This window comes from Natrix helvetica, assembly GCF_964273705.1.
Source record: "Natrix helvetica genome assembly, chromosome: Z".
Lineage (NCBI taxonomy): Eukaryota > Metazoa > Chordata > Lepidosauria > Squamata > Natricidae > Natrix > Natrix helvetica.
The window spans coordinates 51567049-51581979 of NC_138554.1; the positions used below are offsets into that span (position 1 = coordinate 51567049).

At 40.3% G+C, this 14931-nt stretch overlaps 1 protein-coding gene across 10 annotated transcripts in view; it reads right to left on the bottom strand.

The window, feature by feature from the left end:
• TLK2 (tousled like kinase 2) overlaps positions 1-14931 on the bottom strand; it is a 66897-nt gene extending 51966 nt beyond the window's left edge. For 4 of the 10 annotated variants that reach the window (XR_014173603.1, XM_081933289.1, XM_081933288.1 and 1 more), the window contains exons 1-7: positions 14136-14263; positions 9727-9812; positions 8026-8097; positions 7283-7352; positions 6828-6871; positions 2636-2731; positions 767-934 (exon numbers count right to left, since the gene is read on the bottom strand). Coding sequence is in view for 9 of the 10 variants with exons in the window: in XM_081933289.1 (XP_081789415.1) it covers positions 767-934; positions 2636-2731; positions 6828-6871; positions 7283-7352; positions 8026-8097; positions 9727-9812; positions 14136-14262 (663 nt within the window). In the remaining variant the exon portion in view is untranslated. Of the gene's footprint in view, positions 1-766; positions 935-2635; positions 2732-6827; positions 6872-7282; positions 7353-8025; positions 8098-9726; positions 9813-13321; positions 13352-14057; positions 14079-14135; positions 14264-14287; positions 14369-14486 lie in introns of those variants that run through there. The other 6 variants (XM_081933292.1, XM_081933290.1, XM_081933295.1 and 3 more) reach the window with 6 other exon arrangements.

Consider the following 14931-nt stretch of genomic DNA (forward strand, 5'->3'; position numbering starts at 1 on the left):
AAGAAATGGTTGGCTTCTAAATTAAATTGAATAGCTCCAAATTAACATTTCATACTTTAATAAAAACAGTTTTGATTCATCTTCCAAACAACTTTTTTATAATAATGAATTACACTGTAGCTTATCATTACTTCCAATATTTAAATTTCTACAAAATAGGAATATTTTTTTTAATATGGAAATTTAGCTTTTGAGCCTTTGAAATAATATTTCATCAAGCATGGAAACCATGCAAATGCAGGAATATGCAGGAGATGAGAGATGAACAATGTAGAAGAAAGAAATCTATTTTTGTCAAAAAGTAAGTACCTAAATAAAGAATAATTCCAAAGTAATTCTATGTTAAGATATTTTTTTGTTATTGTACTGTTATAATAACTGTTATTTTGTTATTATACTGCAGCAATCCAGAACCAGAATTTTAAGAAAGAGAAAGAAAATAGATTCTATTGCAGCAGTGGAGACTACATACTGTCTAACCACACAAGATCCATTTAGTCCCCCTTGTGGGTTCTATGACAACTCACCATGACCACCTCACCACAGCCAATTTGCTGTGGCCAACTTGCTGCAAGTCACTGCAGGACAAAAGTTACATTAATATCAAAGAAATGGTGGAATAAAAGGGACAGAATGAAATATGAATGGCAAAAATTAAAAATTTATTTATTTTAAATAATAGAATTCTTAAATTTCTCTACAGTGAGTAGGCTGTACTGAGTTGTCCTATTCTGCCTCTTGAGTTTGATCATTGAGCCTTGCTCACCGAAGCAAATGGAAAACAGACACTTGTACTCCTCTGTGCCAGCTGCTCGCCCTCTAGCCGCTGTTTTGCCATCATTGTTGATACAAGAGTTGGGGCAGCAGAATGCTCCTCTGGCACTTCCTTGGCTGCACTGCTGTCTACTCCGTAAAGTGGCTGCTCCATTCGCCGCTGTATACATTAAAGAAAATTATCAGAAAAAAAGCTTATGTGGAAACAGTTATAAAACTGAATCATGCAGCAGCTTGGACACAAAGCTCGTAAACATCTAAAGAAAGCAACCCTGGTGCTTTTAGAGTACTCTCCACATTTTTCTTAACAAAATGTAATGAAATCAGAGGTCTTTTTAAAAATAGAATATAAACTTTAGTGCTGCATGTTTGAGAAGCAGAAGTCTAGGTTCATTTGATACCATTTGAATACATTCTTCATTTCTGGAGCTCCAAAAATCCCCAAGAATAAAACCTGATTGCAAATAGTTTATTGCTACTTGTGTGATTTTTTAATATTAAAACAAAATTAGGTAAGAAAATAAGTGCATTAAATCCACAGAAGGCTCAATAAACTTGAATCAAAACTCCCAAATTACTGGACACTGGAGAAGAGTCTTTGCTTTCTTCATCATATCAATTACCACCTGTTCTTATAGCCATGGAGGCTATAAAATTTTTTAAAAATAAAGTGATTTCCCCCCCTCCACTTTCCAGGTACTAAAAAGTTAACTATTCCTATTGACTCTAATGCACTGTATTCTTATATTTCATTAAAACATTCCATCTGGAATGTATGTTAGATTTATATTAAATCTTTTCTTCAGAAGCTTTGAGTTGGCCATTTTCTCTCCATAAGAACAAATTGATTTTTAAAATACCCTTATATTTTTGGCTTCCTTATAGTAATAAAAGACAAAGACAGTAGGCAGGCATGTGCATGCACATACACTCACACACAGAGCAAACTCTTAGGCTCCACTGCCTCTCTATCCTTAGGAATATTTACTGGTCTCAAAAGCTTTCTCTCAGGACTTGACAAGGATCATATGACAATGGATTTAGATAAAAATGTTTACAGAAACATCCTCAAATACCATCACTTCATTTTTTTTCTTATGGTAGTAGGCTTAGTAAAGGGCCACATCCTGGATTCTGAGAAAAACATGTGTTTAAATAGAATGTTGAGAAAAATCTGCCAATGGCACCCTCTGTTTGAGAGGCAAATATAGGAAATCATTACAAAAAAACTGATAATAAGCACAAAGGGTTGCTGCAATATGAAACTTCAGAACTGAGCTGTTAACTATGACTATGCATATACAGGATAGAGTATTTTTGCAAATATACCCATGTACTATATTCCTGCACATTGAAACATTTTGCTTAAAACGTGATGATGAATATTCTTCTTCAATTTATTTATTTGAAAAAACGATGAAAACTCTTGCTAGTCATATTTCCAAGGTTAATCTTTTTAAGGAAAGCAGAATACATATATTTCATAATAGCAGAGGCAGAAGGATAATTCTATCAACTTTACAATTATCTTTCTCTTAATTCTCTTTAACATGAGTCCATTTATGACAAACTAACATGGAATTGTCAGTATTAGATTGTAGCTTTAACATTTACTCACACTTAAAGGGCTGATTGTATTATATGACTCAGTTATCTGAAGTAGATCTTAATTAAAATCTATTCATAATTGGGTTAGAGAGATAATGAAAGCTGAGAATTAATATAGAAGGACAGGAAAGGAAGGCAAAAAGATTCTACTATATAATCCTAAAAGATCTGCACTGTTTCTATCACATGTATGTATTAACAGATTGTGCTCAGAAAATTATCAGGATAGTACTCTATCCTGTTAGGTACTTACAGGTAAGGGATTAGATAAGGAATGTTGTGGTGAAGATCGCGCTACTGGTGGCACACTTCTCCCAGGGCTTGTTCCTGGACCACTTCCACCAGCAAACTAAAGCAAGGGAGGAAGAAAACGAAAAAAGGAAAATATCAGTTACTTCAGGAATGTCCTGTACAGCAAGTTAAATATAGAAGTAGAACCAAATTATGTCAGAAAAGAGAGTAAGAAAATAATCAAGACAAATTGCCCGGAAAACTTAATTATATTTTCAAGGACCTACTACTGAGGAATAATACACAGAATTTGGAGGCTATTTTGTTAAACTACACACACACAATAAATTACTAAACTACTACACACACTAAATACACACACACTAAACTACTACATACAATATATATATATATATGGACTACTGGAACCCCAAGAGTCACTGCACGTCTTTGACCGGCCACAAAGGTTGCCATGCCTGCAACAACTCGACTTTCTCTGGGTCCATCTCCACCCCAGCAAGCGCGATACAATGACCCAGAGAGTCGATTTCCAGTGTTCCTGTAGGGATGACGAGTAGACCAGGATGTCATCAAGGTAGATGACTACAAACTGATCCAGGAAGTCCCAGAAGACATCATGCATAAAATGTATGAACACGCCAGGCATGTTGGTCAATCCGAATGGCATCACAGTATATTCAAAGTACTCATAACATGTCCGGAAGGCAGTCTTCCACTCATTGCCAGCACGAACTCGGACCACGTTATAGGCCCCCCTCAGGTCCCGCTTTGTGAAGATCTTGGCCTGACGAAGCCACTCGATCAGTTCAAGGATAAGGGGAAGCAGGTACCGGTTCTGTACTGTGATCACTTTCAACTTGCGATAATCACAGCACAAATACAGCTCCCTCAACTTCTTCTTGACGAAGAGCACCGGCGCAGCCAATGAGAGGTAGAAGGCCTGATAAACCCCTTCTGGAGATTCTTCTCGATAAAGTCCTGTAATGCCGCCAACTTCGGTTCTGACAGGGAGTAAATCTGACCCACTGGCAATTTGGCATCAGGCTCCAAATCAATTGGACAGTCATAAGACAACTGATCCGCCTCCTTTTCCCCCAACACATCAGCACACTCTACCATCTCCGTGGATACGTCCAGGTCCACATGCGTAACTACACCCCTGAGCATACCTGCACGTGATGGGTGGCACACTTCTTGCTGGGGAACTGCACTGGTCCAGACGACCAAGCAATCTGCGGATCATGAGCTTGTAACCACTCCAGCCCCACTGTGAAGTGAGGCACTGCGGCGACATAGAATACGGCTTCTTCCACATGTGGTCCAATGTGAATGGGTCTGGTCGCGGCAACCACAGAGCCTGAATGAAGGGCTGACATCAATTGTTTCCACCAAGACCAGTGGTGACACCTCTGCTGGGGGATGGACCACTGTGCAGCAAATCCCGAGTCCATGAAGTTGGCCATGGCCCCCCTAAGTCCACCAGGGCGTGAATCTCCACCTCCACCACTCCCTGACCTGGCACGAATCCACTCGCTGCTAGCACAAGGTGCTTCAGAAAAGCTGCCTGTGATGGAGATGGTTGACCCATTGCCCCTTGAGCCTGACCTAAGGAGCCCTCAAAGCCGGGCCATGCCCATTTCCCACCACTGCTCCTGCCGCTTCTTTGGGTGCCTTAGCAGGACACTTGGCTGCCGTATGGTCTTGGCTGCCACAATATAGGCACTCCTTCCGCCGCTGATCCTTTTCGGCTTGGGTCAGGCGAGGTCGTGCAGCTCCAACTGCATTGGCTTGTCAGGTGGCGGTACCGATGGCAGCACTGCCTTGACCGGTGCAGGCATGGCCTCTGTTCATCATCATGCCCGTCACTGCTGGAGATTTGCATCGATGTGGAGGCACAAGTGCATGAGCTCCTGCAGTGTGCAAGGCATTCAGTGCATGCCAGCTCATCCAGGAGCTCCGATGAAAGACCTTTCTGGAACTGGCCCATAAGCCCCGCTTCGTTCCATTGCAGGTCCCGGCAGACCACCCAGAAATCAGAGATATAGTCAGCAAGCGGGCCATGCCCCTGCCACAACTCTCTCAAACACCTGTTAGCCAATTGGGCCCTAACAGGGTCCACAAACAATGCCCTTAGTTGACAGCAAAACTTGGCATAATTATCTAACAACGGGTTGGACTGGGTCAGCAGAGGCATCGCCCAATACACTGCTGACCCTGACAAAAGACTGATTAAAAATCCCACTTTATCCTGGTCAGCAGAGACGTTCTCAGGCCAAAGGCTCGTATAAAGCTGGCATTGTCCACAAAACACTGGAAATTGGTCCAGCGAGCCATTAAATTCATCTGGCATAGCTACTGGGCATTTGCAGCATGGCCTGGCTGCTAGTTGTTCTGACCTAGGCTTCTCAAGAGCATGAAGCAAACTCCTTGTCACGACAAAAAACCCTTTTATTACTGTGAATTATGCTCATTCACATCCAGCAAAGTCTTTCGAGGGAGGATAGACCTTATCTGGCTTGGATGACAGACCAATATCTGCAAAACTTGGCAAAGTCTTGGAGAGTCACGAACCAATTAAGCAAACTAATTGTCTCCTGCAAATTCCACTCCCCTTTCGTTCCTCTTTTATTTCCTCTAGGAGGGGCCATTCATCACCAACATGTAGCCTTACTGCCAAGTTGACCCATGTTCTTTAGCTGTTCCCTTTGTCTGGCAACTGTGCACACTGGGAACAGGCTCCATCTGTTCCTCTGCCTCACTCATGTCTGACTCTAAAGGCAGCTGATAACTGACAACTGTGTCTCTGCCTCCGACACAGAGCCCTCACCAGAGCCTTCCCCAGACTCCAGGACTGGTCCCCAACCTCCTCACTGTCTGAATCTGCTGCAAGCTCCGTTGGCCGCTGGTGGGCTACAATGCTTACATCTGCACAACCTGCTCAGTCAGGAGGGTCACCTGCTGGACTAACACAATCATTGTCTGCTTGGAGCTGATCTATGGCTACCCAAAGTGGTACGGAAGAGCAAGTTGGAGTTTGGTCGGGAACAAAATGTGATGACCTAGGGCGTGGCATGAAAGCAACAGAACCAGAGAACAGGTCTAACTCCCCTTTATTACTCCAACTCACTACAAGTCCTGGAGCAAAGCTCTCACATGCATCTTCAGAAGCTCTGGCTGCAAGTAGTCCAGTAAGCCATGTTAACCAAACAGCAACCAAGGCCAGCCATTTGTACCAATTGTTCCAAACTGGCAAGTTCCACAAGACAGCAATCTCCAGGTTTTGGCAAGTGCACACAAGGTTCCACAGATTCAACGTTTGTTCCCAATAAATGCCCCTCCGGCCAGCACTTCCTTACATCTCTGTCCCTAGGTGTGTCTTGGGAAAGTGGGAAGGGCACTCTCCTCCCTCGTACATGACTCAATCTGTGTTGTTCTCACTCTCTCTCTTCCCTCCTTGCTGTTGGATCAGGAGAGGGTAGTCCTTGCTCTTCTCCTAAGCTCTCTCTGTCTGTAGGCCTTACTAATTCAGAAAAGCCTTGCCTGGACTGACTCTGCCCTTTCCCAGTTTCCTCAAGGCCAATGGAGCCAACCTCTTCAACTCTGTCAATTTTTATTCCAGCTCATCTTTCATTGCAGATTCAGACTACAATGGGGGCATCGCACAGTGCAATGTGCCAGTGCAGAGGCCATGAGGCGAGGTGCGGGTGGGTGGAGCTGCCCTATGCACCCAGCACTGGCTTACCTTAGGGTCCCGCAGCCAGACTATCCACACCCTGGCACCTGCCTCGCCTTGTGGCACCAACACACCACTCATCCTCCTGCTCCATTGTGGCTACGAGCAAACAGAAATGGGCCAGTGGCCATGTGGGCTCCTGCTGCACATGGGTGCTAGTGCTGCTGCCATGAGACAGCTGTTGAGGCGTGGATGGCCCGGCTGCAGTGGTCCTGAGGTAAGCCAGTTTAGGGTGCATGGAGCAGCTCCACCACCATCGCGCCTCGCTTTGTGGCTGCTGCACTAGGAGCAACCAGATGGAATGGGCGGGATACACAGGCTCTTAAGTAGGGCTTATTTGGGGGGGTAGGGCTTATATTAGGTACATGTGTAAAATATGCTAGGTCTTATTTTTGGGACAGGTCTTATTTTCAGGGAAAGTGTGAGTGTGTATGTATGTGACAAAAAAAGTCTGGTTTACCTCAAAGTAGTCACTAATTTTATGTCCCCTGGGAATAATTTTGCCTGAAAAGAAAAACAAGTAGCATTACCATAAATGATATTAAAACAAATAATTTGAAAATACTTTAATTATTTTACTGCAAAAGCTGCTGAATACAACTTGAAGTTAAGAGCTTCTGGTTGCTCTTATGAACATATTATACCCGTAGGTATATAAAAAATAAACAGCAGAAAAGACACATTTACTTAAGTATCAATTACAGTTTAAATTAACTTTCTTCAACATACCATTTTCAATACAGCCCATTTTAATATAACTTTTCCAAAAAATGTTCCAAAATAAAACATAGCATATTATATCATTTCATTATCTAATACATAATAATTTCATGATATATTTGAAATTATTTCATATGTTCTGCATATACTGCAGAAAGCCATCATTTTTTAAAAGATCCTAAATAAAAGCCTTACTTTGGTTTGTTTCAAGTGGTTCACCTTTCCTTTTTCTGTTGCGCTGATCATTCTGTTTCTTTTCAGGAGTCTTAAAAGGGATGGAAAAAATCCCAAATTAATTTCTACAAACATCCAAGGATTTAAGGTCACAACTTAAAAAAAATATGGTTACCAGCAACTTCTCCACATGTATCAAAACAGGTTATATTTCTCTTTTTGGTATGTAATTATGGAACACCATACTGACTAAATAACCAATTACTGATTAGTGTAAATTAATTAGTTAAGTTGCTGTAATAGTCCTGAGTTAAGCAGAATATTTTTTATTATCAAAGATTAAATTAAGTCTTTTGGGTCACAGTTAGCTGCAATATATGCAGTCCTCCATTTATGATTGTTTGTCTAAGATTACAACAACCATGGAAAAAGTGAGTTACAACTGTCATGTTGTTGGGGTCATGTGATTGCAAATTAGGCACTTAGCAACTGGTTCACATTTTCAACTGATACAGCATCTTGTGATCACATGATCAAAATCTGCAACCTCTCAGCTGGCTTTTGATAAGCAAAGTCAATAATATCCTTAATTGGAATCATTAATAATATCCTTAATGCCTGCAGTGATTTGTTCAATAACCACATAGTAGTCATAAAATTGAGTCTGGTCACCTGATGACTTAATGACCACATCAGGTAATGGCTGAAATTCTGGGATAAGCTCCTCTATGAGGATTATTTGAAAAATATCACTTTTTAGTTACCTCCAGTTCCTTATCACTCAGGGAACCCACACTGCACAAACTCTGATTGGAAGATTCATTGTTCAAGGGACCCTAGTGTAAAGGAAACAAAAGTGTGTTACCAACAGAAAATTTTGTCTTCTTTAAATGAACTGTATATTTGTATTTGTTTGACCATGAAAGTCACTGATAATTAAACTTTAAAGTATTACAATTCAGATTCTTATCTCTCTCTCTAGTCTAACAGACAGAGGCATTTCTTGTATACAAGCCAGGGGAAGGGGGGGACAACGACACAACCCTGTTGGCCTTATCACCCTGAAATTGTGTTTTCCTGAAAATATGTCCTTATACTTATGTTGGTGCCCCCCAAAATGTAAGATCGGGTCTTATTTTCAGGAAAGCATGGCAGATTATGCAATCATAGAGGTAGAGCACATTTTTATCAAATCAGCAAAGCATTCCACAATGTTTCAAATGATACTTTATTAATAAAATGGTAACATAGGTGGTAGACTACAGGATAAATGACAAATTGTTAGATGAAATTCTAATTGGCTGAATGTCTAATAAGCAGAATACCATAGCACTGTTTTATGTCATCTGTTATTCAATATTTTTATAATAACTGGATGAAGAGGTTAAGAAAATGGGATTATCAAATGTAAGTTATACACACAAAAAAGTGGCTAATACTTTAGAAGACTGAAAACGAATAGAGTCAAGTTTCATGAAGAAATGTATATGACAGCAACTTGGGAGAAAACAAATGAAATGGGGAAATCTACCTTGACAATATAATTGTGAAAATATGAATCTTCTAGCAAAGCACACACTGAGTATTAGCTAACACTGTAATAAAGCCACTATTGGATTGAATTTAGACAATGGGATGTAATTTTTTCATTCTATTCTGTCTCTTATCAAGGCCTACTTGGAATATTGCCCCGGACACAGCAGTGTAAAATGAGCATTGACAAAGTGAAACAAATTTGACAAAGTTGGAGACTTGAAACCAAGTTCTAAAAGGAATAGTAAAAGGAAATAACCATTTCAGTTTGCTTAAAATAATGTTAAGTTTCAAATTATCTATAGGGTTGTCATACTGCTGAGAAAGTAGACTCATCTACTAGAGAGGGCAGGTCTGGAACCAATAAGTTACAACTACAGAGAAATAGACTTGGATTAGATATTGGGTTTTATTTCACGACAGCAAAAATTGTCAATTACTGGGTATAGGCTGTCTATAAAATGGTACCTCTACTGTATATGATAATTTATTCTGAAAATTTGGAGGATGCCTGTAAAAAAGAAAAAAAATTGGAGGATGTGAAATGCAGCTAATTCTTTTAATTCTTTTGGCATTTGTAAGTTGAATTTTAACTACTTTTTAATGTTTTATTTTATCAATGTGTCTCTTTACTAATTCCACAGGTCTGCTTTAGAATATGATTAAAAAAGGCCAGTCACAAATATGTTGATTTTGAAGATGCTGCTCAATAAACAATCAACTTATATGGCTTGAGGCAAGTTTCTTATTATTATACTTAACACTGAAATCAACAAGTTGATAATAAGACTTTGAATCAATTCCTTTGTATGAAATTTGATTATGCAGATGTTGATTGTATCCCTATTTTACATATCCCCATCTCATAAAATGTTACCAAAACATGCAAAGACATACATACAATTTAGCCAACTGTTGTGCACATAACTAACCTTAGCAACACCTGCTCCAGTAAACCTGGCCTCTAATAGTTCCTGTCGTCGTGGATCCAGGCTGTGCAATTCTTCCATCATATCTGCTGGTAAAGAAAATAGAACACTTTAAGAACAGTCAATGCTATCCAAATTAATACTCCATTAATAATATTCTTCTAATTACTGGATTAGTATGAATTTATTTACATAATGACCTTTTTCATGGTCCAAATATTAATCTGTAGTGATAGCACTAGAAGAGATATATCAAAGTAGTATTTACATTTCTCTAACATTAAATATTCATTTGTTCATGTTTAGTTCGTGCATTAATTTACCATTTAGGTGTATTCTGTTTTTATTATTTTTACAAATAACTGAAAGTGACTAACATATCCAATATACCTTCCTCCTATTTTCCCCACAACCACCTTATGAGATGAATTGGGCTGAGAGAGAGAGTAACTGGCCCAAAGTCACCCAGCTGGCTTTCTTGGTTAAGCCATGGGTTGAAATCACAATCACCTGCTTTCTAAACCGATGCCTTAACCACTAGACCAAACTGACTCTTTACATTCATTTATATATATTATACAACTATAAGAATATTGTACTATTACTTTCTCCATTTAAATGAACACAAGTGCAATGGATTTTTCAAATTTAGTCACTTCTTATTCAGTTCAGATATCTATGCTTTACTAAATAAATAATTGGCTGGGTTTGCTCAACATTCTAAGCCAAAAGCTGTTTATAAACCATAACAACTAAGTTCACACAGCATACTTAAACAAACTACCCTAGTTAGTCTAAAAGTGCCTTAAATCTCCATTCCTGTAGCAAAAGATTACAGATCAGCATTTTCTCCTCTAGAAAACTTTTCTACATAAACTTTTCTATATATATATAGTATATATACTGTGGTTATTGGAATTCAGTATCAATAAAATCTTTTACATTAGAATTAAGGATGGAGAACTATTGAATTCAAACTGCAAACTAACGCTGTTAAAAACAAATGGTATAGGAAAAGGTCTAATTACAGTTTTACATTATAACTTCAGAGGAATAGTACAATTGTATATGTACACACAGTACCATAATGTGCTCTAAAATGATTGTATCTATCAAATATTCTTTTGCAACGAGGGAGTATTAAAATTGCATCAAATATTGACACTGCTCATCATCAACTATTGTTCACATCAAACCACAGAAAATATGATTTGCTTTTACTATTCAAGATATTTAGAAATTGAACAGACAGCTCTCTTCTGAAGGACTCCTTTCTGTTATGTTCATTGTTCAGAATTAACTGGGAGGGACAAGTTCCAACAACAGGCACATAAGCAACCTGATACATGAAACTGTATTAAGATAGAATTCCAAAGTGACCTTATATACACAGTAGCAATTGCATGTTCCTAGAAACTCAATTCTTAATCACATTCCTCTTTAGACCTGACATTATCTCTGGGTAATAAAATATAGCAAGTATTCCTTTTTTTAAATTTAAAATGCAAATATATTCATAAGCAAAATAGTTACCAAATGTTCTCTATTGTATCATTATTAATCAACTTCTATTTTTTTTCAGTGCAATAGAAACAAGACCATGAATGGTTAATAAGAAGCATTTACTTCTCATTTTCTACTAACTGATGAAATTCCAGTCAGCTCTACCTGGAACATATTATTAGGGTATTAAACAGTGATAGCACAAGGTTCTCAAATTGTGTATTGCGTGTATGGGTTGCAAGCAATTTGGAAAGAAGCACACATTGTTTAAATCTAGTAAAACCTATGCAGGCAAAGCTGGAGCACTGTCAAAAGTCATTCCTGCTTTACTTGGGCATACCCATAATGGGAGTCCTGGCAAAGCAGGCAGCAGACCCTGGAGCGAACTGTAATCCGTTTACACAGGCAAAGTCCAGAGGAAGTTTTGAGAAATAGCTGAATCTGTGGGTCTAGCCATCTGTCAGAACAATTCACCAATCATGAGGTTTTTTTTTCTTTAAAAAACCTTTTTTTAGTTTTATTCGTGGGAATAATCCAAATTCATACATCATTTTAGGGCACCATATCTTAGTTATAGAACAAATAGACATGACAGCAAAATTTTGCTTGAACAGTTTCAATGAAATAAGTGAACTGATTATAAGCAAAATGGCATAATTGAGAAGTATCAGATTGACTGATTCATACATTTCCAAACACTTTATTCCCAGATTTGTTCTATTTTCATTTCCCCAACAAATGATAAGGCACTGAATCACTCAGCATCTAGCACATGCTTAGGAGGAATATTCCTGAAGGGCAGCAAATGCCCTTTAGAGAGAGAAAAAAATGCATACTGACATCACACCAATTATTCTCTTTGCTTTTTATTTTACCCCAACATCACTTCTCTGGAAGACTGTTGTAGAAGAAAACCATATGTGGATATTGTTAAAGTTCAGTGGCCATTATAAAAAACAGGGAGATATTTTTTTATAATTTGACATGAAGTAGTACAACAGAATACCTAAAGGACTGTTTTCTCCCATATAAGGCTAAATGTTTAGTTACATTTTATGGACAAGTTCACCTCTCAGATCTGCCAATATCAGAACTAGGTTTAGTCTGGATTATGGTGCAGTCTGTTTGGAATTCCCTATCTAAGAAGATTCACTTCATCCTGCTGGCACTTCAAATGGTAAAATAAGATTCTCCTTCCCCATCAAGCATCGTTATTGCCTCTACTCTACTGTTAAGTCTTTCTGTCTGAGATTTTAGGTTAATTCATTCACCTCAAATATTTTAATAGATGGATGCAAATAATTATGAAATGACCACAACAGCATACTACTAGTAGAGGAATGTCCAATGAATTTATGAATCAAAGCCTTATAGAAGAAGCTTCTAATTATGTTTTAAAAATCTATAAATGATATAACTTCCCAAATCGTTGAACATAGAATATTTAAATAAATCTTTTCCTAAATTACAATAATGTAACATTTTAAGAACACCTAATTATTTACTCCTCTACACTCCCCTCAGAACCTTTGACAAAAAAAAAAAATATGTTTGAAGGAAGGGTGTGTATGTGAAGCAGCGTGTTAATGGAAAAATGTTCATTTCAGCTTTCTCCAATTTGGTGTAAAGTCCACACGCGCTGGGATCACGAACTTCAGATTTTTCAAACAGCATACCATACTTTTTAGGAATTTGGGGAACTCCGTTGGTAATACATCTGGAGGGTACCAAACTGAAGAAAGCTAGCAGTCATGTTCAAGCATGGACATGAAAAAACAATCCCCTTTCAGTTATAAACCTATCAAGCTTTATAATAAGCAATCAAACTTTTTCTGCTCCTTTGACAGGTACATTTACTGTACTCTTCCATTCCATTTCCTGTGATATACAGGAAATGTATTTTCAAAGATACATTGTTAATATTCATTTAACCTAGTTTCCTAAGATAACATTCATGTGCGGCTTATCAATTTCTGATAGTTATTAGTTTAACCTTAATCCTATTACTGGTAATGTAATACAAACACATTACAAACCATTTTCATTAGAAAGATGAAACACACACCCTCCCAAATGATTAACAGGGAGAAGTTACCAAGTAGTATGGGACTATCAGCTCCTAAAAGTAATCGCTCCTTCCAAATCCACTCATTGACAAACAGGAATTCATCCATCTAACTTAGATCTCTAGTTATGGCCATAGGAACAGACCCGCCCCTCCTTTGAACCCCTTTTAATCAATTAAGAACCGGCCCGAACCTACCCAAACTTCCAGCTGAAGTTACTACTACTCTTCCTGACCTTCCCTCCCCCGAGGATGTGGTCGCAGCCATCTCGCAACCTACAGGATACACCCCAATAGCCACCACAGTTCTAGGCCAAGATCCAGTCCTTGAAGCTAGGCCCAGCCAACCTTCAACAGCACCCTGAGTTTCGCTCGAGGAGTAAGCGGGACCCCACGACACTCACAGAAAGGAGCAGCCTCAGTCTCTCCCACCCACCCACCGCTTTTATAACCGCGAGGAAGGGCTCCCCGCAACCGACCAGAACGCTCCCATAGCAACAGCCGGGCGTTCGCGTTCGCTGCCCCCCATTACTCGCCCTCTCGCAGCCCTCAGATGCACCCCTTCCAACTCCGCGATGCAGGATCGCCCCGAGGCCCGCACGCGGGACGGCAAATTCGGTCGCCATGCGCGTCTATCCACCCCCCCACCCAATAATATCCCCCCTCCCCAATGGATTTCCTTATTCTTAAAACAGAATAAACTCTCCTCTACCCGCGGCCTATAAAACACGCGCGCGCGTGCTGGTATGCCCCCTATAAGCGTTACCATAGCAACGGGAACCCCGTTTCTGAGGCTTAACGCGGGGGTGGGGGGCGCGCGTTCCCCTTCCCTCCGCATAGTTACCATCGTAGCAAGCAGGCGAAGGGCTCCGAGGCCCGGACGATCGGCCAGCAACCTCGTCTCCGGCGGTATCTGCACAGCAATTAAGGCAGCGGAGCGGAACAGGAAAAAGCGAACCCAAGGCCAGCATCCCCCTCCCTTTAAATAATACGTACATCACCGCCAAAGAGGCTTAAGTAGTTGCAGGAGCACCACCACGTCCCAACCCCGAGGCCTACAAGGAAGACAGGAAAGGCGACCCGGCCTGCACACCCGCCTACTAGCCAACAGTCTTGATAGCTATGGAGAGAAGTGAGTCCTTTTTCTCTCCCAACAACGTGGGGATGAGGGACAGGTTCACGGGACGCATCTCACCTGTGGTGGCTCGGCTTCACTCCTAGCTAGACAGCTGCGGGCCCTTTTTTTTTTTCACAAGGAGAAGGTGGTGAGGGAGAGAGGGATTGTTGTGGGGGAGAAGCAGCTGCGGTGCCTTCTCAGCAGAGACCCGGGAGAAACACAGGCCGCAAAATCCTCGGGCTCGCGTAGTTTCTGTCCCCGGCAAAGGTAGCTTCACTCCCAGGAGGAATTGAGGGACTCTTCACCTCCTTTCCCCCAAGGAACAGATTACAGAGGGAAAGGGAGGGGGTGGGATGGGAGAGGGGGTTACAAAAAAAAGGCTAGTCAGGTGTGTGTGTGGGGGGATTGCAAGTTGCGATCGATGGGGGAGGGGCACCCCCACATTTCACTTTTTCTCCCCCCCCCTTCTCTACACCCCTTTCCCCCCCCCCGCCCTTCTTTACTTAGTCATTTTTTTAAGCCC